The 19,100-nt window shown below is 39.9% G+C and overlaps 5 protein-coding genes across 7 annotated transcripts; 3 read left to right on the top strand and 2 right to left on the bottom strand.

Moving 5' to 3' along the window:
* The first annotated feature begins 1,483 nt into the window (after nt 1-1,483).
* On the top strand, nt 1,484-4,424 carry LOC104763558 (cation/H(+) antiporter 25). The gene is made up of 2 exons (XM_087498047.1): nt 1,484-1,894; nt 2,001-4,424. The coding sequence occupies exons 1-2, from the start codon at nt 1,595-1,597 to the stop codon at nt 4,269-4,271; spliced, it is 2,571 nt and encodes an 856-aa protein (XP_087354173.1). The 5' UTR covers nt 1,484-1,594; the 3' UTR covers nt 4,272-4,424.
* On the bottom strand, nt 4,412-9,656 carry LOC104761943 (N-terminal acetyltransferase B complex auxiliary subunit NAA25). Of its 2 annotated transcripts, none has more exons than XM_087498045.1 (19): nt 9,293-9,656; nt 9,044-9,200; nt 8,829-8,947; nt 8,670-8,744; nt 8,493-8,586; nt 8,284-8,402; nt 8,027-8,097; nt 7,728-7,869; nt 7,449-7,624; nt 7,155-7,357; nt 6,861-6,991; nt 6,697-6,773; nt 6,521-6,595; nt 6,234-6,426; nt 6,018-6,137; nt 5,786-5,924; nt 5,673-5,713; nt 5,338-5,592; nt 4,412-5,244 (listed from the first exon to the last, which is right to left on the bottom strand). In XM_087498045.1, the coding sequence occupies exons 1-19, from the start codon at nt 9,437-9,439 to the stop codon at nt 4,567-4,569; spliced, it is 3,012 nt and encodes a 1,003-aa protein (XP_087354171.1). In that variant the 5' UTR covers nt 9,440-9,656; the 3' UTR covers nt 4,412-4,566. The 2 variants fall into 2 exon arrangements, with proteins under 2 accessions (XP_087354171.1, XP_087354172.1); XM_087498046.1 differs by having other exon boundaries at nt 8,670-8,740; nt 9,293-9,582.
* On the top strand, nt 9,525-12,883 carry LOC104761945 (sorting nexin 2A). The gene is made up of 5 exons (XM_087498050.1): nt 9,525-11,153; nt 11,248-11,457; nt 11,712-11,972; nt 12,072-12,158; nt 12,494-12,883. The coding sequence occupies exons 1-5, from the start codon at nt 10,026-10,028 to the stop codon at nt 12,578-12,580; spliced, it is 1,773 nt and encodes a 590-aa protein (XP_087354176.1). The 5' UTR covers nt 9,525-10,025; the 3' UTR covers nt 12,581-12,883.
* Nucleotides 12,884-12,933: 50 nt separating this feature from the next.
* LOC104761942 (exocyst complex component EXO70B1-like) lies at nt 12,934-15,588 on the top strand. Of its 2 annotated transcripts, XM_087498049.1 has the most exons (2): nt 13,267-14,117; nt 14,234-15,588. In XM_087498049.1, the coding sequence occupies exons 1-2, from the start codon at nt 13,965-13,967 to the stop codon at nt 15,332-15,334; spliced, it is 1,254 nt and encodes a 417-aa protein (XP_087354175.1). In that variant the 5' UTR covers nt 13,267-13,964; the 3' UTR covers nt 15,335-15,588. The 2 variants fall into 2 exon arrangements, with proteins under 2 accessions (XP_087354174.1, XP_087354175.1); XM_087498048.1 differs by having other exon boundaries at nt 12,934-15,588.
* A 279-nt stretch (nt 15,589-15,867) lies between these two features.
* Nucleotides 15,868-17,421, bottom strand: LOC104761941 (small ribosomal subunit protein eS4x). The gene is made up of 4 exons (XM_010485138.3): nt 17,283-17,421; nt 16,919-16,996; nt 16,545-16,823; nt 15,868-16,436 (listed from the first exon to the last, which is right to left on the bottom strand). Exons 1-4 carry the CDS (start codon nt 17,283-17,285, stop codon nt 16,008-16,010), a joined length of 789 nt encoding a protein of 262 aa, XP_010483440.1. The 5' UTR covers nt 17,286-17,421; the 3' UTR covers nt 15,868-16,007.
* Nucleotides 17,422-19,100: the final 1,679 nt, after the last annotated feature.

Below are 19,100 nucleotides of genomic sequence, written 5' to 3'. Positions count from 1 at the left end.
CAAACATACAAATGTTGTTGAGTCATGGCGCTATCCCTCCTGAGCTTTACAGCTACTTCTCTACTACTCTACCTGCTTATACATATGTGTTTCAATATATGTTGTAATGTTAAGTACTTAGTTAGAGAGGAGCTTGACCTTGCTGTATTTATAGTCAGTCTCAACTCAAGTGTCCCCAAGTTACATATTTCCAAATGGTCCCCCAATTTAATATATTCGGCACTTTTAATGCATTCCCATACCCACATTAATAATTGTATTATTCACTAACAAATAGGGAGGTGAGACAGAGAGAGAGAGAGGGGATATAGTTAATACATTAACAGGGCAAATAGTTAATACATTTACTGGTAGTGTAAGTTTTGTTTTGTCGACGACGACTCAAACTCAGCACGGCCACAAGTCTCCGGTTAGACAAAACTCTGAGACATATTTAATGATCGTTAATGAAAATGTAGGAAAATATAAGGATAAATGAAATACTACTAGTAATATTCCGAGTTTGTGGAAGAACGCAAAAACCGGTGATGCATTCAATATTGAGCGTAGGTGGGATCTCCATTTCTCTTTTATTTCAAAATTTATATATTATCGACTATTGTGTTAATGTTATCATTTACAACTTACAAGAAATAGGTATATGTCCACAACAACAACAACAACAAAATTTCATCAAAAGTTATCCATTTTATTTAACAATTGTGATATATATTTTTTGCTTTTTCATGAATATCAACTTTATTTTTTATTTTTCTGTGAACAAAATAATTTGTTATAAATTGGTTTACAAATTTTGAATAGTGTTTAAATGTGGAAAACGTATTATAATTATGAAAATAAAAGGCATGTATGAAATGTAATTTAATATCTAAGAATTTTAAAAACTTATCTTCAAGAATTAGATGCATGGGAGTTTGTGTTAGCCAGCTACCACGGCCGTACCTTGCACGTCCCGGTCCCTTTATGATATTGCTTCTAAATTCATCCATCAATTTTACATTTTTATCAACTAAATATGCGTCCTATAGAATGGAGAGAGAGTAACACATTTATTGCATAAGGAGTATAGCAAAAATGTAAGGAATGAAGTGAGATTTACCTCACATGTGATTCTTGATAACATAGCAAAGATGAAAGCTAGGATTTCTGTTTTAGTTTCTCATTTTTTCCTCTATAATTTCATATAAACATACATATACCATATATTTTAAAATCTTAGGAAAATAGTACAAGTAAAATATATTTCTGGTTCTTGAACTAGTATAACAAAAGTATAAAACAAATCGTTAAAGTGCATTTTCAAGAAGGGAGCGTCTGTAATTACAGAGTGAAAGAGATTAATAGATCACGATTCATGACGTAGGTATATAATAACATGCACAAAAAAATTTATAGGGTAAGTATTTTCATGTGACGAAAACTCATAATAAGAAAATAAGGAAAAAAGTGAATAGTAATCGAAAACTAGAATTGATCCCGAAATGACGCACGTCCACATCTATCGAAAACGAAAACATGAGTCATGGATCTAGTGTTTTCTCTCTCACTCTCTCCATCGATGAGCATTATCGTGATCTGAGGGAATAGTGTACGTATGGTTAGGTTTTTCCCAAGTGATGACAGGAGTGTCCTGCCTGCCCGCTTTGGATTCTTGCCGGGGAATCCAACCACCGCCGGAGAGGTCGTCAGCAGTCGTGTCTTCTCCGCCAGACTTCCAGTGGTTTGCCGGCAGATTCACGATAAGCAACCGTTCGGAATGTTCAGAGGCGAAAATGGTATGAACTACACATTTTCAACATTTTTGATTGAAGCAATACTCATCATTTTCTTCATCAAAGCCGTTTACTTCATCCTTCGACCTCTTCGTCAACCTCGTATAGTCTGCGAGATCATCGTTAGTCTTCAATCTTATTGTTTTATGTCTTTTTATATAGATCATAATATATATACATTGTGGTGCAAATTAATATTGAGAAATATGGTTGTGTGTGTGTTTGAAGGGTGGAATGGTGATAGGACCGTCCATGTTAGGACGAAGCCGAAACTTCAATTACTATCTTTTCCCACCGATTGCGAATTACATAATCGCAAACTTGGGACTGTTGGGGTTCTTTTACTTCCTTTTCCTCACAGCTGCAAAGACGGACGTTGGGGAAATCTTTAAAGCACCAAGAAAGCACAAGTACATTGCTGCCATCAGTGTTTTGGTGCCGATTGCTTGCGTGGGAGGCACGGGTGCTGCCCTAAAAGACACAATGGATGAAAGATTGCAAAAGGCTTCGTCCATAGGAGGGGTCACGTTCGCCTTGGGTTTCACGTCATTCCCGGTCATTTACACTGTTTTGAGAGACATGAACCTTCTCACCTCAGAGGTGGGCAAGTTCGCCATGTCCGTGACTCTCCTTGGAGACATGGTAGGGATCTACGTGCTTGTTTTGTTTGAAGCCATGACGCAGGCTGACGGAGGAGGAGGAGCATATTCTGTTATCTGGTTTCTTATATCGGCGGCCATCTTGGCCGCCTTTTTGCTTTTGGTTGTGAAACGTAAATTTGATTGGATTGTCGCCCAAACGCCTGCGGGAAGACTCGTGAACCAAAACTACACCGTCATGATTCTCATGGGTGTCCTTGTCTATGCTTTTTTCACTGACATGTTCGGTATGGCTATAGCCGTAGGACCTATTTGGCTAGGGCTGGTGGTGCCTCATGGCCCACCGTTGGGTTCGACGTTGGCAATTCGGAGCGAGACCTTTATTAATGAATTCTTAATGCCTTTCGCCTTTGCTTTGGTGGGACAAAAAACCAATGTCTACTTACTTACCGACGAGACTTGGCCCAAACAGGTCTCTCCTCTCGTCTACATGAGCATCGTCGGATTCGTTACCAAGTTCATCTCCTCCACTGCCGCTGCTCTCTTCTTTAAAGTCCCCACCAGGGACAGTCTCACGCTTGGCTTAATGATGAACTTGAGAGGTCAGATCGAAATTTTGCTCTACTTGCATTGGATAGACAAACGTATGGTAGGGTTACCGGGTTATACTGTCATGGTTTTGTATGCAATTGTTGTCACGGGTGTAACAGCGCCAATCATCAGCTTCCTATACGATCCCACTCGGCCTTATAGAAGTAGCAAACACCGCACAATTCAGCACACTCCTCAGCACACCGAGATGGGACTGGTACTTGCAGTCTCCGACCACGAAACCTTCTCTGGCTTGGTCACCTTTCTCGACTTCGCCTATCCCACTAAAACTAGTCCCTTGTCTATATTCGCAATTCAGCTGATGGAACTGGCGGGGCGTGCACAGCCGTTGTTTTTTGAAAACGAGAAGCGAAGGAAGGAGGAGGAGGAGGAAGAATACGAGATGGAAGAGGAAGAGTCTGCGCGTACGAGGAGCAAGCGAATAGACCAAGTGCAGAGCGCCTTTAAGCTCTACCAAAAGAAAAGAAACGAGTGTGTGACGTTGCGTGACTACACCGCCTATGCTCCAAAGCGTCACATGTATCAAGATATTTGCGAGCTTGCCTTGAACAAGAAAACAGCTTTTATTCTCTTACCTTATCAGAAAGAGCGTCTTCAAGACGCAGCCCTTACCGAGCTACGTGACTCCGGCATGCTAACTGTAAACGCAGACGTCTTGGCACACACACCCTGCTCCGTCTGTATCTATTACGAGAAGGGAAGACTTAAAAACGCTGTGGCTCGGTCATCCATGGACCTACAACATAGGAGGCAAGAACCATACCGTTTCGTGGTTCTGTTTTTAGGAGGAGCTGATAACAGAGAAGCTCTGCATCTGGCAGATAGGATGACGGAGAACCCGGACATAACCATGACTGTGGTTAGGTTCTTGGCGTACAACCACGAAGGAGAGGACGAGAGGGAGAAGAAGCTAGACGATGGGGTGGTGACGTGGTTCTGGGTCAAGAACGAGAGCAACGACAGGGTTAGTTACAAGGAGGTTGTTGTCAAGAACGGTGCTGAGACGTTGGCTGCGATTCAAGCAATGAACGTCAATGACTACGATCTGTGGATAACCGGGAGGAGAGAAGGGATCAATCCAAAGATTCTGGAAGGGCTTTCTACGTGGAGCGAGGACCACCAGCTTGGAGTAATCGGAGACACCGTGGCTGGGAGTGTTTTTGCCTCGGAGGGTTCGGTCTTGGTAGTGCAGCAACAAGTGAGGAACCAGAAGGGTGGTGATGGTTTCTTGAACGGCAAGTTTGATTACAAGAGTTTAGTGTCCCCTTGGTCTCACTTTCACAATTGATTTAGTTAGTTAGTACCATTTCTTCTTCATTTGATTAAAAACGAGTTTGTAGAATCTGCATTATTGGGATGGTTTTGCTTTTTATTTTGTATCCAAATCGATAGACGAGTTAATAAAATTCCAATACAGAAGCAGCTTAATTAGCTTAGCTAATCCTGTTTCAATTGTTTTTTCCTTTCAAAATGTATTTAAACATCAATCAATCTCTGTTCCTGTCATGAATGTATTCCCGAAATGAAATAGCCAAGAAAAGCAGTGATCATTCTCTCAAGTGTTGTTATTATATAATTCAAGATCAAACATGGGACATCTGTTGTTTGACCGTTTCAAGTTGCTTTCTCTTAGATTCACAGATCTGGAGAAACTCACGGAAGACTCTTTGTTGTGCCATGACTGTTTTACGTGCAGTATCTGCCGTGTTCCACGACTTCAGTGCATCAAAGATGCGATTTCCAACCTCTGATTCTTCGCTGGATGCGATGACACTCTCTAGAACCCCAAGAATCTGTCCCGGTCCTCCTGCTTCGCCTACTGCTCTCTTCAGAGTTGACAGAAACCTCTCCACTTGATCATCTTCTGGATTGTCCAGTTGATTCTGTATCCAGTTAGAAACTTCTTGTATGGTGCTGCATAATGACTGTATAGAATCTTTGATTGTTTGTGACATCGGGGAGGAAGATATTTGGTCTGAATGTTGATTTTTCTTCTTCTTTTTCCCAGATGGGAGAGACGAACGGGTGCAGGCCTGTATAATAAGACTGTGCCACGCCAGCGGTTCAGTGATGATCTGAACCAAGACCTGGACATCAGAATAGCAAGAACTCATGTCTGAAGATCCCATTGATCGGATTCTATCCAGAATAAGCCTCTCGAACAGGGAGTTCAACACATGCCAATGCTCGTGGGAACTTAGGCTCCAACCATTCCAAAATACCGCAAAATTAAACCAGTCCACCAAATTTGAACCAAGGCTCTACAGAGATGTTCCAACAAGGTTACTACTTGCTAACAATAAGACCAGTTAAAATGAGTGCAGGCGGAAGGAGATAGGACTAGAAAATCTAACCTCAGAAGTCCTTGCACCCTTTGAGATCTCTGTGATAATTTCTACAGCGTCACTGACAGAACACCCCAACATTTTTGTGTATTCCTCCAGCAAACACTTAAGTTCTCCACTGATTTTGGTGTCACCCTTAGACCCATTGGTTTCAACACACTCCTTTAATGCAGTTGACGTGCACTGAATAGAGAGATATATCATCCGAGGTAGAAGGGATTTTCTCTGGATGGCTAGTTTCATATTTTCTTCACGATCTTTTTTCTATACACAACCAACAAATACAATCAGTATTAGATTGCATCCCTCCCCAAGAAAAAATGTATGGATATAGACAAACGTACCTCATTCTCTTTGGGACAGTAAGAAATTTCTTCAAACGGACCTACACATGATGATTGATATTAAGAATAACACCAAAATCATAAACAACAACTAATGTGAAGGATATACTGACCTAGTAGATAGTTTTTCTCAGGACAAGGTGTCCACCATGGACGTGTTTCTATATCTTCATTGAACCTCAGTGTCCTGGATCCAATTTCATTCGAGAGCTCCACAAGTTGAACTCCAGATTTCAGGTTTTTAAGAACACGCTAGACAACAAAAATACAGGCAACGTTAGATACATGAGGGATCAAGTAAAAGGACATATGGTAATTTACATGATAAGAACTTGAATGAATTACCTCTTCTTCCTCGATGCTGTCTGCGTTCTGCTTCAATTGCAAGACAGACGCTTCAACCCTTGCAGCATGGTATTGGTTTGAGTGCTGCAATCGTTGTTTGAATAGGACAAATTCGATAACCTGAGATTAGGAAATCCAGATAAGTCACGAAAGGAACCGGTTGCCCACAGGAATATACGGTAATGACAATTCTGGAAGACAAATCAAATTGTTTACTTTTGAGTAATTTCTATGGCGGTAAGCAAGAAATGTAAGGTCTGCAGATTCTCTCAAATGATCATCCATAAACTTGAGATAGTCTTTTAGGAGGTTACTTAAGTCCACCCACATGGGAGATTCCAACATTTGACGTAGAATATGGTGTGAAACTGTTTCCGTCAAGATGTTCTTCACATCAAGAGCTTTATACCTATCAGACGATAAACAGGTGGTTCAGTAAAACGAGCTGAATAAGGGTTTTCTGTTTCCAGGGAAAAACAAATAAAGCTGAGAGCTATGAATACCGTTCAAATGCAAGCGGAAGAGCACCAACATATGAATATATGTGTAACAGCAAGATCTTGTACTGCCAGACATGTCTGAGGAAACAAAAGTTAATATCAAATGGAGACCTATTAAAGCCATGTTAAATCCTTTGGCATTTAAAACAAAAGCAGCAGGGAAAAAATATGGTACTGACCCTCTGATGGTCAAGCCAAGCTCAAGAACCATGATAGCTTCAGCAAGATAGCCAAAATTTCGAGTTCTCCAGTATAGCTGGAACCAATAGTAAGGTTAATTAATATATAACAATCCTTTACGGAGTACAAGGAAAGCGAGTGTATTGAACACAAAAAAAAGTACCTGGACCAACATATTGCTAATCAAAGATAAAAGTTCTTCCCCAAACATGCTCTCTTGAGGGTCCAAGTCCTTAGAAAGAGAAAGATTTTGGCAGTATAACTTTGCCAGTTTGACAGCAGAGGCTTCAATTTCTAGATATAAGAGGGAAAAATCATATTGGAAATAGATTTAGATGAACACATTCAAAGAGGTTATCACAAAAGAGAAACATGGCTTGTAGATTCGAAAGTTAGTTTGATAAGCAGATACAACAAGGAATTTTCATAAAAAAGTATGTAAGGTAAGAGAACACACCGTCAATAGGGAGCTCAAAAATGTTTGCCGTCAGTTCTTGGATTTTGAGAATAGTTGTTGTTTGACCAAGCACTTTGGTTCCCGATTCAGAAAAGGAGTCGGAATTTTTCACTAACATTCCCACAAATTCTATCTTTTTATCTGGGGATAATACATCTAGGTATGCTTCAACATCGGAGGCATAGCACGCTAAATGACCAAATCTGCATGCAAAGCGACACAAAATCAGAGGGATATAAGAATCAGTATGCTTTATTGATAAAAAAACAAGATCAACTCCAAAGGGTTTCATACTTATGAAAATATTGCAGTAACGATTCTAGTAACTTGTTTTCGTTCTTCTTCCCAAATAAGAACTTTCTCTTCTCAATTTCAAGTTCTGCCAAGTACGGACCCCTTAAATTACTATTCTCAGTGTCAATCTGTAATTTTAGCACCAAATCTGAAGCACTTGATATACGAGAATCAAACTGCATGGTGGAAAGGAAAACAGATTACACATAAGTCAGAAATGCAGAGAAAAGCAAACGACGAATTGATACATTAAGCCAGGCAAGTGGGTAATATGATCACCATTTCTTCCGTAAGGTGAGAAAATTTGCATTCTATGTGCTTTGTTGGATGAATTTGATCAATATTGTCAAAGTATTTCCAGATGCTGTCATCTTCAAGCAGACAGCCGAGATAGTGCAGGAAACACTCCCAATCATCTGGACTGCCAAGTGAAGAGAAATTCAATATTAGCATACTGGCATGATATGCACAGGCCTGAGATATATAAGCAATTAAGTAACCAATCGGAAATCATATTGGAAACATTCCTAACTCCAAAAACACTTGAGGTTTGAGATGCTCATGCCATGAAAACATACCTCAATTCTAAGATTTTTTTATAGACATCAACAGCGGCAGAATAGTCGTTTGCCCTAGCAAGGAGTCTACCCTGTCAGCTTAAAGTGAGAGCGTTTGTGTGAGCATACAGCAACAGACTCCGAATAAAAAATATATGTATATCGATACGTCCAACCTAAAACTAGGGAAAATGTACAATTTATGTGGTCTACGGAGAATATAATACAAAAAGCATGAAGTTTAGTGGTCTTTCCGGCCAAAAAGCCGTACAACCTACCTGTATCCGTAGTTTGTCGACTTCAATCATCAAAAGAGATCCCAAATCTCCAGAAAGGACTTCTAAAGCATCATTGTATTTGGATTGTTGTTCCAGCAACGAGATATACACCATGAGAGCTGAAGATACAAGTAGAAGGAAGGCTGAAGAAATCTGAAATAGTTCCACAACTTGTACAAGAGAAGAAATTGGTGGAAAAGTAATTTTACCTTCTGGCTCGTGCATACTATGAGAGGCAATGTGCTTCTTAAGTAAACCCTCAGCCAGAAGCAACAGCTTCTCCCCACTCTTATCGCATAGCACCTGTAGAAAATCGTCACAACTGTAAGCAACAGAAATACCAAACTGGTAACAAAAAGAAGGAGAGGAAATGATTAAGGCAGTACTTGTAATTGGATGCTACAAACTGCCCAAAGTAAAAACCTTTCTTCTCCGGCAAGTTTGTACATTTTCATGGCTGTCTGTCAGAAAGCAAGACATAAGAACAGAGGAATAAAGACAGATACCAGAACCCAGAATAGTGTTCATCCAACAGAAAGACCAACCTGTTGCTGCTTCACAAAAGAATATTCACGAACATAGCAATTGAAGAGCCCCATCATAAGCTCCAAATTATTAGGGAATTTGCCACAGGCATGAGCATAACAACTAGTAGCCAAGTCCACTGATCAAAATTTAAAACAAACGTATCAGAAATATATAACCAAGAAGTTATACACCACAAGGTTTCCAAGTTCTTATTTCAAACGAATGCACTTACAGTGATCAAGTCTCTGCAATACGATTTGCAAGGTACTGAGAGTGAGATCATCCATCAACGCTAAATCATCTTTATACAAAAGCTCTTTAGCATCCAAGCAAACAGAGAGTGCGTCATCTGTTTTCCCCATTCTCTCATGAATCAGAGCTTTAAGCGCCTGTTAAATGCAACAGCATTACAATCAGGTTACGTTCCCGTTAACAGATTAGAGAAAGAAGAAAAAAGCCAATGATGATGGGTTCCACTTACTAAAGCATAAGGTGATTTAGGGTACTTAGAGAGAAGCGCAGTGACGAGCTTGAGAGCATTTTTGAACTGACGAGAATCAATTGCATCCCAGATGGGTCGAACACGGCGCTCCGGTATCCCACCCGCTAACCCGAATTTGGAAGACATCTCTTTTGGAGAAGATAAGAGTTTTGTCGGAAAACCACCTTTTTCGAAAGTGTCTTTATGAGTTGTTGTTTGACCTTTTTTACACACAACTCAGTTGCAGTTAAACTCAGGATTTTTCGACACGATCAGGGGGAAGCTCCTCTGCAAGCTGCTAAACTAGAATACTAAACAAAACCTAATCAGCCTGTTTGGTTGCGGGTATATGGCTGTCTCTGTCAAGGATCAAGAATTTTAGATTGGGTTTCTTAATGGGCCTTTACTAAAGCCCTTTACGTGTTACTGTTAGTCAGATTCTTCATCACGTGTCACACTCATTGGCAGATTGAATTAGACGAGACTTTTAAGCCACCATATTCACGTGCCACATCTAATCCGCCACGGTGTGCACGTTAGTCGCCTGCCCCCATAGTCCCCACCTGCGCATTTTAGCCACTCCGGTTTCTTTTAATGCTCGATTAGCCACCGTCGCTCAGCGTCACATTTCAGGGGATCTCCGTTTTCTTCTTCCCCCAAATCATCAAACCCTAATTTTCTGTAAATCCTGATTTCGATTTAGCTTTAGTATCTTTACACCGGAGAAGACGAAATGATGGGCTCGGAGAATGCCGATGGATTCGAAGAGACCAATCTCAATGCGCAGAGGGATGTTATGGAGAATCTCGACCTCGGAGTAGATGGCGACGCCGGCGGTGACAATCCTCTGAAGAAAAGCGTTGTCAACGGCGATACATCGAACTCTGGTTATCGTAGCGCTATGTCAACACTCTCCAACGTGCGTGACCCGCTCTCGCCGCCGCCGACTGTCATGATTCCGGCTGATTCTGATCCACTCCTTGCGCCGCCGTCGTCTTATGAAGATTTCCGCAGTTTTGGTTCTAAGCCGATCAGCAGCGATAACTCCTACATCGAGCCTCCATCTTATGCAGATGTTATCTTTAGTCCCTTTGATGAGAACTCGGATAGTGAGATTAACGGAGCAGAGGATAGTAGTCTTCATAGTCAATTCTCAGATTCACTATCGAGATCTCCTTCTTCTTCAAGCTCTGATTACATCAAGATCACTGTATCGAACCCTCAGAAAGAGCAGGAGACATCAAATTCAATTGTTGGAGGAAACACTTACATCACCTACCAGATTACGACCAGGACGAATCTCCCTGAGTTTGACGGCCCATCGGATTTCAGCGTACGGAGAAGATTCAGAGATGTTGTCACATTGGCAGATCGATTGGCTGAGTCGTATAGAGGGTTCTGCATACCACCGCGTCCAGATAAGAGCGTCGTAGAGAGCCAAGTAATGCAGAAACAAGAGTTTGTGGAGCAGAGAAGAGTTGCATTGGAGAAATACTTGCGCAGGCTAAGTGCACACCCTGTGATCAGGAACAGTGATGAGTTGAAAGTGTTTCTTCAAAAGCAAGGGAAGTTGCCATTACAAATGAGCACTGATGTGGCCTCTAGGATGTTGGATGGCGCGGTGAAACTTCCAAAACAGTTGTTTGGTGAAGGCGGAGCCTCTGCAGTGCCAGTGCATGAGGTGGTTCAGCCTGCAAAAGGAGGTAGGGATCTGCTGAGATTATTCAAGGAGCTGAGGCAATCAGTGTCTAATGACTGGGGTGGATCAAAACCACCTGTTGTTGAAGAAGATAGAGAATTCTTGGAGAAGAAGGAGAAGATGCATGATCTTGAGCAACAAATTATCAATGCTTCACAGCAGGTAAAATTTCATTCTTGTTGGTTGAATTATGCATCAGTCTGTCAGTATGTAGTATCCGGCTTGGAACAAACCCTTTTGTGGATTATTTTTGTAGGCGGAATCCCTTGTGAAGGCACAGCAAGACATGGGAGAAACCATGGGTGAACTTGGATTAGCATTCATTAAGCTTACCAAGTTCGAGAACGAAGAAGCTACTTCCAACGCCCAAAGAATCCGTCCTAATGATATGAAGAATTTAGCCACTGCGGCTGTAAAAGCAAGCAGATTTTATAGGGAGTTGAATTCCCAGACTGTCAAACATTTGGTAAATATCTATTGAACTACTAAAATATACACTTGCCTCATTGCTGTGAATCAAATGAATGTTGATTTCTTTTCCTCAGCTGAAAATAAATGATTATGATGATTTAAGCAATTGACATCAGGATTCCTAATATCTCCTGATGCTTAGCGTGTATCCTCATTATAGACTAGTGAACTGTCCGCTTATATATGGAGATTTTGCTGGACTTCTAGCTTCCCTAATAGCTGTTCTTGTATTTGAATTGTTCATTTCAGGACACACTCCATGAGTATCTTGGCATGATGATGGCGGTCCAAGGTGCATTTGCAGACAGATCTAGTGCTTTATTGACAGTGCAAACGCTTCTATCAGAGCTTCCTTCTCTGCAACAAAGAGTCGAAAAGCTAGAGGCTGCATCTTCGAAGGTATTTGGTGGTGACAAATCAAGGATCCGGAAAATAGAAGAGTTAAAAGAAACCATCAAGGTCACTGAGGACGCAAAAAATGTTGCCATCAGAGAATATGAGCGGATCAAGGTATTCAGTAATAACTCTATGCATATCACAACTTGTGCTGATGTACCAACATGATATTATTTATTTGGTTGTGATATGTGTAAATTTGTATCATTTCAGGAAAACAATCGATCTGAGGTTGAGAGGTTGGAGAAAGAAAGGCGTGCAGACTTCATGAACATGATGAAGGGTTTTGTTGTTAACCAGGTACGTTATTATAATTATTATGCAGCACATAACCATTAGAAGGATGAAACCTTATTGCCCAGTAGAACTGTGTCTGTTTATAATGAGTGAAGAATGATAAGGAGATTATAAGGTTGAGCAACAAGTGTGTGAATCCATTCTTAGTGAGATTTTAAGAGTGGAGAAGTTGATAAAATTGAATGTAAAGAAGGCATTCATGTGTCTCCAGTAGGAAAGTGAATGGTGAGTGCTTTGAATGAAAATTCTGGAGAAGAGGGAATAGGAATACATATAAATATGTTATAGAGGAATAGAGTAGTAAAATAAAGAGTTGTGTTCATGGGTTGTCGATGCAGGTTGGATACGCAGAAAAAATGGGCAACGTCTGGGCAAAGGTTGCAGAAGAGAGTAGCCAATACGATATAGAGAAGCAGAGCAGCTAACAAAAAAAAAGAGATACATAGAGTGAACGAACGATGTTCATTTTGGGCATAACCATACCAAATCCATGTTTGGCACAGAATCACATTGCGTAATAATTGTTGTCAAAAAGTGTTAGTAGTTTCCTTATCATATGTTGTATCTATCTGATAGAGTTTGGTAAACGTTCTTCTTTGTTTTTCGTTAGTTGCTGTAAATTAGTTTTTCTAGAAGCATCTCTGTCTGACTGCATCTGCATTGACCTCATATACCCATTGTTTTCACTTTTCTGGTATATGCCGCAAAAGATATATGAGTTTGGTAAACGTTCTTCTTTGTTTATTTGAGTTGCTATAAATTAGTGTTCTAGAAACATCTCTGGCTGAATTTGCATTGACCTCATAGGTCATACCCATTGTTTTCTGGTAAGCCGCAAAAGATATTCTTTCCTGAAAAGTTTTAGGGACAAATTGAACTATCAAACCACCAATCTTACTCGTAAACAGGCCGGTTTTATCCCCTTCACCGGTTAGAAACAGTAAGAAAGGAGACCAATGAGGGAATGACAGAATAGTCTCGAAGACGTCAATATTAACGAAAGCGAGAGATTTTCACAAAAAGACAGCAGAAAAGAAATTATCGCAATATTACACGCCCGTGCCATTTTTCAAACAACGCGGACAGGTCAAAGATCACGTCTGTCTTCAAAGGGGTAGTTTCGTCACTTCACAGAGGTTTCTTCTTCTATCCATCCAGTCTTTCTTCCTTGCTTGGAACTTTCTTCGTCTTCGATTCCTTGCTTTCCCCGCCGATCTCGCTTTGTGTGACCTTTTTTATTTAGTAGTGACTCTTAGAGATTACAGAAAGAAAAAAAAGCTTAACACCACACTGATTCAAAACTCATGGCGGAGAATGGTGAAGAGAAGTTACTTGCTGTAGCCCGTCACATAGCCAAAACACTTGGCCATAACGAATCCATGGCCGATGATATCTTACAGATCTTCTCCAACTTCGACGGCAGGTTTTCCCGCGAAAAGCTCGCCGAAGGTCAAGCTGGAGAAGATGGATCCGGAGTCGCTGTACTCGAACGAGCTCTCAATTCAATAGACGTTCAGATCTCTCGCTTCGTTGCCGCGGATCAACCTATCTGGGCTGATCCTTCCGATTCAGCTGCTTTTCTCGATACGATCGATGAGTTTGTTGCTATCATCAGAGAGTGGAGTCCCATGGCTTCAGAGAAACCAATCGGCGTCTGTCTAGCACGCGCCGACGATATGATGCAGCAAGCTATGTTCCGCATCGAAGAAGAGTTCAGGTCACTTATGGAGCGCGGAGCTGAGTCTTTCGGACTTAATCCTCTGGGAGACGCTGGTGGGACGAATCATCGTTTCGACTCTGAGGAAGAAGATGACGACGACAGAGATTTCCACAACGGTGACGATGTCCAGATCCCAGTGGCGCAGCCACTCACTGACTACGATCTTATCATCGATGCTCTCCCGTCGGCGACGATCAACGATTTGCACGAGATGGCTAAGCGTATGCTTGGCGCTGGTTTTGGTAAGTCGTGTTCTCATGTTTACAGTGCTTGTAGGAGAGAGTTTTTAGAAGAGAGCTTGTCGAGGTTAGGGTTACAGAAGCTGAGTATTGAAGAAGTTCATAAGATGCCTTGGCAGGAGCTTGAGGATGAGATTGATAGGTGGATCAAAGCTGCTAACGTCGCCCTTCGAATCCTTTTTCCTAGTGAACGCAGACTCTGTGACCGTGTCTTATTTGGTTTCTCATCTGCTGCTGATCTTTCGTTTATGGAGGTATGTCGTGGCTCTACTATTCAGCTTCTGAATTTCGCTGATGCTATTGCCATAGGAAGCAGATCACCTGAGAGATTGTTTAAAGTGCTTGACGTATTCGAGACGATGAGAGATTTGATGCCTGAGTTCGAGAATGTGTTCTCGGATCAGTTTTGCTCAGTTCTTAGAAATGAAGCAGTAACCATTTGGAAAAGATTGGGAGAGTCGATTAGAGGTATATTTATGGAGCTTGAGAATCTGATCAGGCGAGATCCGGCTAAAGCTGCTGTTCCTGGCGGTGGTCTTCATCCGATCACTCGTTACGTGATGAATTACCTACGTGCGGCATGCAGATCCAGGCAAACTTTAGAGCTAGTGTTTGAGGAGAGTAATGGTGTCCCTTCTAAAGATTCAACTTTGTTGACTGTACAGATGTCTTGGATCATGGAGCTTCTAGAGAGTAACTTGGAAGTGAAATCCAAAGTGTACAAAGATCCAGCCTTGTGTTATGTGTTTCTGATGAACAATGGGAGATACATTGTTCAGAAGGTGAAAGATGGAGACCTAGGATTGCTCTTAGGAGATGATTGGATTCGGAAACACAATGCTAAAGTGAGACAATATCATATGAATTATCAGAGAAGCTCGTGCAATAAGATGTTGGGGTTGCTGAAGGTGGATAATACAGCGTCAGGTATGAACGGTTTGGGGAAGACTATGAAGGAGAAGCTGAAGCAGTTCAATATTCAGTTTGATGAGATATGTAAAGTGCATTCGACGTGGGTAGTGTTTGATGAGCAGTTGAGAGAAGAGCTGAAAATCTCACTGGCCAGGCTTTTGGTACCGGCATATGGGAACTTCATTGGAAGGTTCCAGAACCTTGGAGACATAGGGAAAAACGCAGATAGGTACATCAAGTATGGAGTTGAGGACATAGAGGCGCGTATCAACGAGCTGTTCAAAGGCACAACCACGGGAAGAAAATGAAGGTAACAGACAGAAATAGCCACTTGTTCTTTGTAACGAACCACCTGCTGATTACCAATAGCGAAGTCTTGCAGAGGTGGATTTGTAACATGTATTGTATCCTTTTAGACAGTTAGCTCAGCTCTGTTGTGTTGTGTTTTGTAATGTTATATTGTATTCGAATCATGTTTTTTTGTCATTGTAAAAAGGAGAAAACAGTTGAAAAATATGATATGGTCAGAGGCTTCATACTGCGTGAACCCTGTATTTATCAACATGCTCTAAGGCTTTCCTTCTAACAAAATAAAGTAAGAGACTCTAGAATGGAGGCTAGGAAACATGTTCTAAGGCCTTTTAATCTTGCTTTCTTTCAACCTTAAACCTCTGCTATAAACAAGATTTTTCTTTATTTTGCCAATTCTCCATAAATGTATATAATGATCACCAAAATACAATAAGAATATTATCAACCATGAAATCAAGAGCTCCATAACCAGACAGGCAGACAAGTAGAAATGCAAGAAAGTAGAAAACAGGAAAGGACACAACGAGGATGTTTGAAGTTTCTTTCAACTCTTGAAATAAATAATTTAACAGAAGTTCCAAAACTGAGCAGAGAACCAAAAGAAACGAAGCGAGTCTAGAAAATATGAGACGTCTAACGAAGCATAACAAGGAACTGGAAATCACAAAATTAAACAGCCTGTTGATCACCGAGCCTCTTCCTGGCCTCCTCGATGATAGTCAGCTTAATACCTTTACCCTTAGGAAGAGACACCCACGGCTTGGTTCCTTTGCCAAGGGTAAACACATTCCCCAACCTTGTTGCAAACTCATGTCCTGTTGAGTCTTGGATGTGGATTGTCTCAAAGCTTCCCTTATGCTTCTCACGGTTTTTAATGACACCAACACGCCCTCTGTTTCTACCTCCTGTAACCATCACAACATTACCAACATCGAATTTGATGAACTCCACAATCTTGTTGGCCTCAAGGTCGAGCTTGATGGTGTCATTGGGCTTGATGAGCGGGTCAGGGTAACGGATGGTGCGACCATCATATGTGTTCAGGTAGGGAATGCCCTTCTGCCCAAACTGGATCGATCGAACCTTGCAAAGCTTTAACTGCACAAGAAGAATAAAAGAAGAAATATTGTTAGAACACATATTCTATCAAGGTCAAAGCATCAATCTAAAAGAAAACACGAAACAATGAGAAGAGGAGACGCAAACCTTAGCTTCCTCATCCCTGATGGAGTGGAGACGGAAACGTCCCTTGGTATCGTAGAGAAGACGGAAGTTCTCATTGGTCTTTGGGATAGACACAACATCCATGAAACCAGCAGGGTAAGTCTTGTCAGTCCTCACTTTCCCATCAACTTGGATATGCCTTTGCATCAAGATGGAAATCACTTCACGGTAGGTAAGAGCATACTTCAACCTGTTCCTGATGATAAGGACAAGGGGAAGGCACTCCCTGGACTTATGAGGTCCTGAAGATGGTTTTGGGGCCTGTGTGTAACCAAAAAAAAATGAACATAGTCATTCACAGAACTCAACGAGAGAAATATAAATTGAATCAGCCAAGAAGAGAGTAAAAGACTTACAAATGCACCACCAAGTTTGTCAAGCATCCAGTGCTTTGGGGCATTGAGCCTCTTCAAATGCTTCTTCAAACCCCTCGCCTGTAAAAAAATAACAAGATCAGTATCAAGAACACTGTCAAATGCAAATATATGTCATCATCATCATTATCATGACCTAGAGCAACGACACATCTGAGATCTAAGGAAGTCAGATCTACGAATTATTGAATCAATCCAACTAAACTAATCTGAAGACAACTAAACATTTCTCGACATCACTAACACAAACCAAAGCTAGAACAGAGAGAATTGAGAATCGAGGTAAGAAACGATGCAGATGTAAACAGCTACAAAAGCTAGAACAGAGAGAGAGAGAACGACGAACCATGTTTGGAGATTGCTAGCGTATCTCCGATCTGAATGACTTCTCTTAAGAATGAATAGCTCCGAACGACTGGTGAGAGAGACAACGAGAAAAACCCTAATTGGCAGTTTAAATATGCTCTTCCATTCCATCTCTACCCTTTAAAACTATGTTAGGGTATGACGGGCTTATCAACCGAAGGCCCATTATCTATTTGTTTGGATTTCATATTTGATGTTCCCTTTCTTGGGCCTTTTTGTTGGACCAACATCACTGTATTTATATTTGACCCTTTATATTTCATGAGTTAATTCTATTTTTTTTTAAATTAACATTTATATAACCAAAATAATAATTATATTTTTATGTATATAGCTTGATACTTTTCCATCAACTCTGTATTTTGATAATTTTGAAATGTTAAACAAGTAAAATCTTTTAGTTACAACGATTGAGGAACGAATCCTTGGCAAATCTATTACAAAAAAAAAAAAAAAACAAATCTATTTCCTCATTTAAAAGAAATTTCTATTCATTTTATTCTAATTATCTCTAATTATTTTCTAATGTCATACTCGTATGATATAGTTAAGTGTATACTAAAGGCTTGTTTTATATCATAAAAATGATAAAAACTAACATAAAGTCGTTAAAAATGCATCACAATGTCATTGGTATTTAGTGTTTTTTGGAATAAATTAATTTATTAGGGTACAATAGTAATTACGAAATCAATATAATTCATTAGATTTTAATTTTTTTTTACCACTCAATGGGTTAATCTGAGATATATCTCTGGAGACATTCTATTTGGGTGGCTTAGCTTCCAAACCGTAAAAAAAAAAAAAAAAAATCATTAATTATGATCGAAAATTTAAAATTCATTTTTTAAAAATTGTTAACCAATCAAAATCGAAAAACTAATATTTTCTATCATATTATTATTATTAAAATTAAATATGATTTTTCAATCACCTTTGTATGATCTTATTTTCAAAATATATTCATCCATAGTTATCAAGATCTAAAAACGTTTTAGTTGACTTTCGACAAACACAAGAACCATGTATATTTGTATAACACAATCATAAGTCTTCGTTTAATTATAACAATCTCAATACATGGATGTGGTATGAAAATTATAGATCACGATAGAAGTGACTAGTTTGGATGAGAATTAAAAAAGGGTAGTAGGGCAAGTCTTCAAACAAGTCATTCCTTCTTTTGTCATTATTGCCTCCTTCGTCCTTTGTATCAACTATCAACACAAATTAAGACCAGTTTCTTTGATTGCAAGTATCCGAGTATATTTCTATGTACTTTCGTTTTTTGTTTACGTCAGTTTTACGAGTGATTTACAAATCCATTCTCGTACGTTTTATGTAATTTTTTTTCTTTTCAAGAGTGACGTGTTTGTTGTATTGATTTTATCCTACCAGGTAAAAGTAATTAAAATATGGTTAATACATGTAGATATTTGAACATGAAAGGAAAATGAATAAAGAAAAAAACACCTCTGATTTTTTCTGTCCTATACATTTATTTTTTGGGGTCAAACTTCTGTCAAAAACACTAAAAACTTTAAATCCCTGACTTTTTTTGGATGAAAGTCTAAACAATTTATTCCATGTTAACAAAACCCTAAAACCAGACGATATTTTTTGTAAAACAAGTTGGTAAACCTAAAAGATATAAGATAACTTTGTCGGTGATATCTTCTTCCCAAATTTGAGTTTGCTAATTCTTTTTTCAAATGCGAGTTTTCTTCTCCATAATAGTAAAGATAAAACAGAATCAGGATCTCAAAATCTAGAATTAATGTTGTTGACCAAAAATTGA

Source organism: Camelina sativa, chromosome 18 (genome assembly GCF_030686135.1).
Source record: "Camelina sativa cultivar CO46 ecotype springtype chromosome 18, ASM3068613v1".
In the NCBI taxonomy this organism is placed as follows: domain Eukaryota; kingdom Viridiplantae; phylum Streptophyta; class Magnoliopsida; order Brassicales; family Brassicaceae; genus Camelina; species Camelina sativa.
Note: the sequence above shows the minus strand (reverse complement) of the source record. Positions and strands in the feature narration are given on the sequence as shown.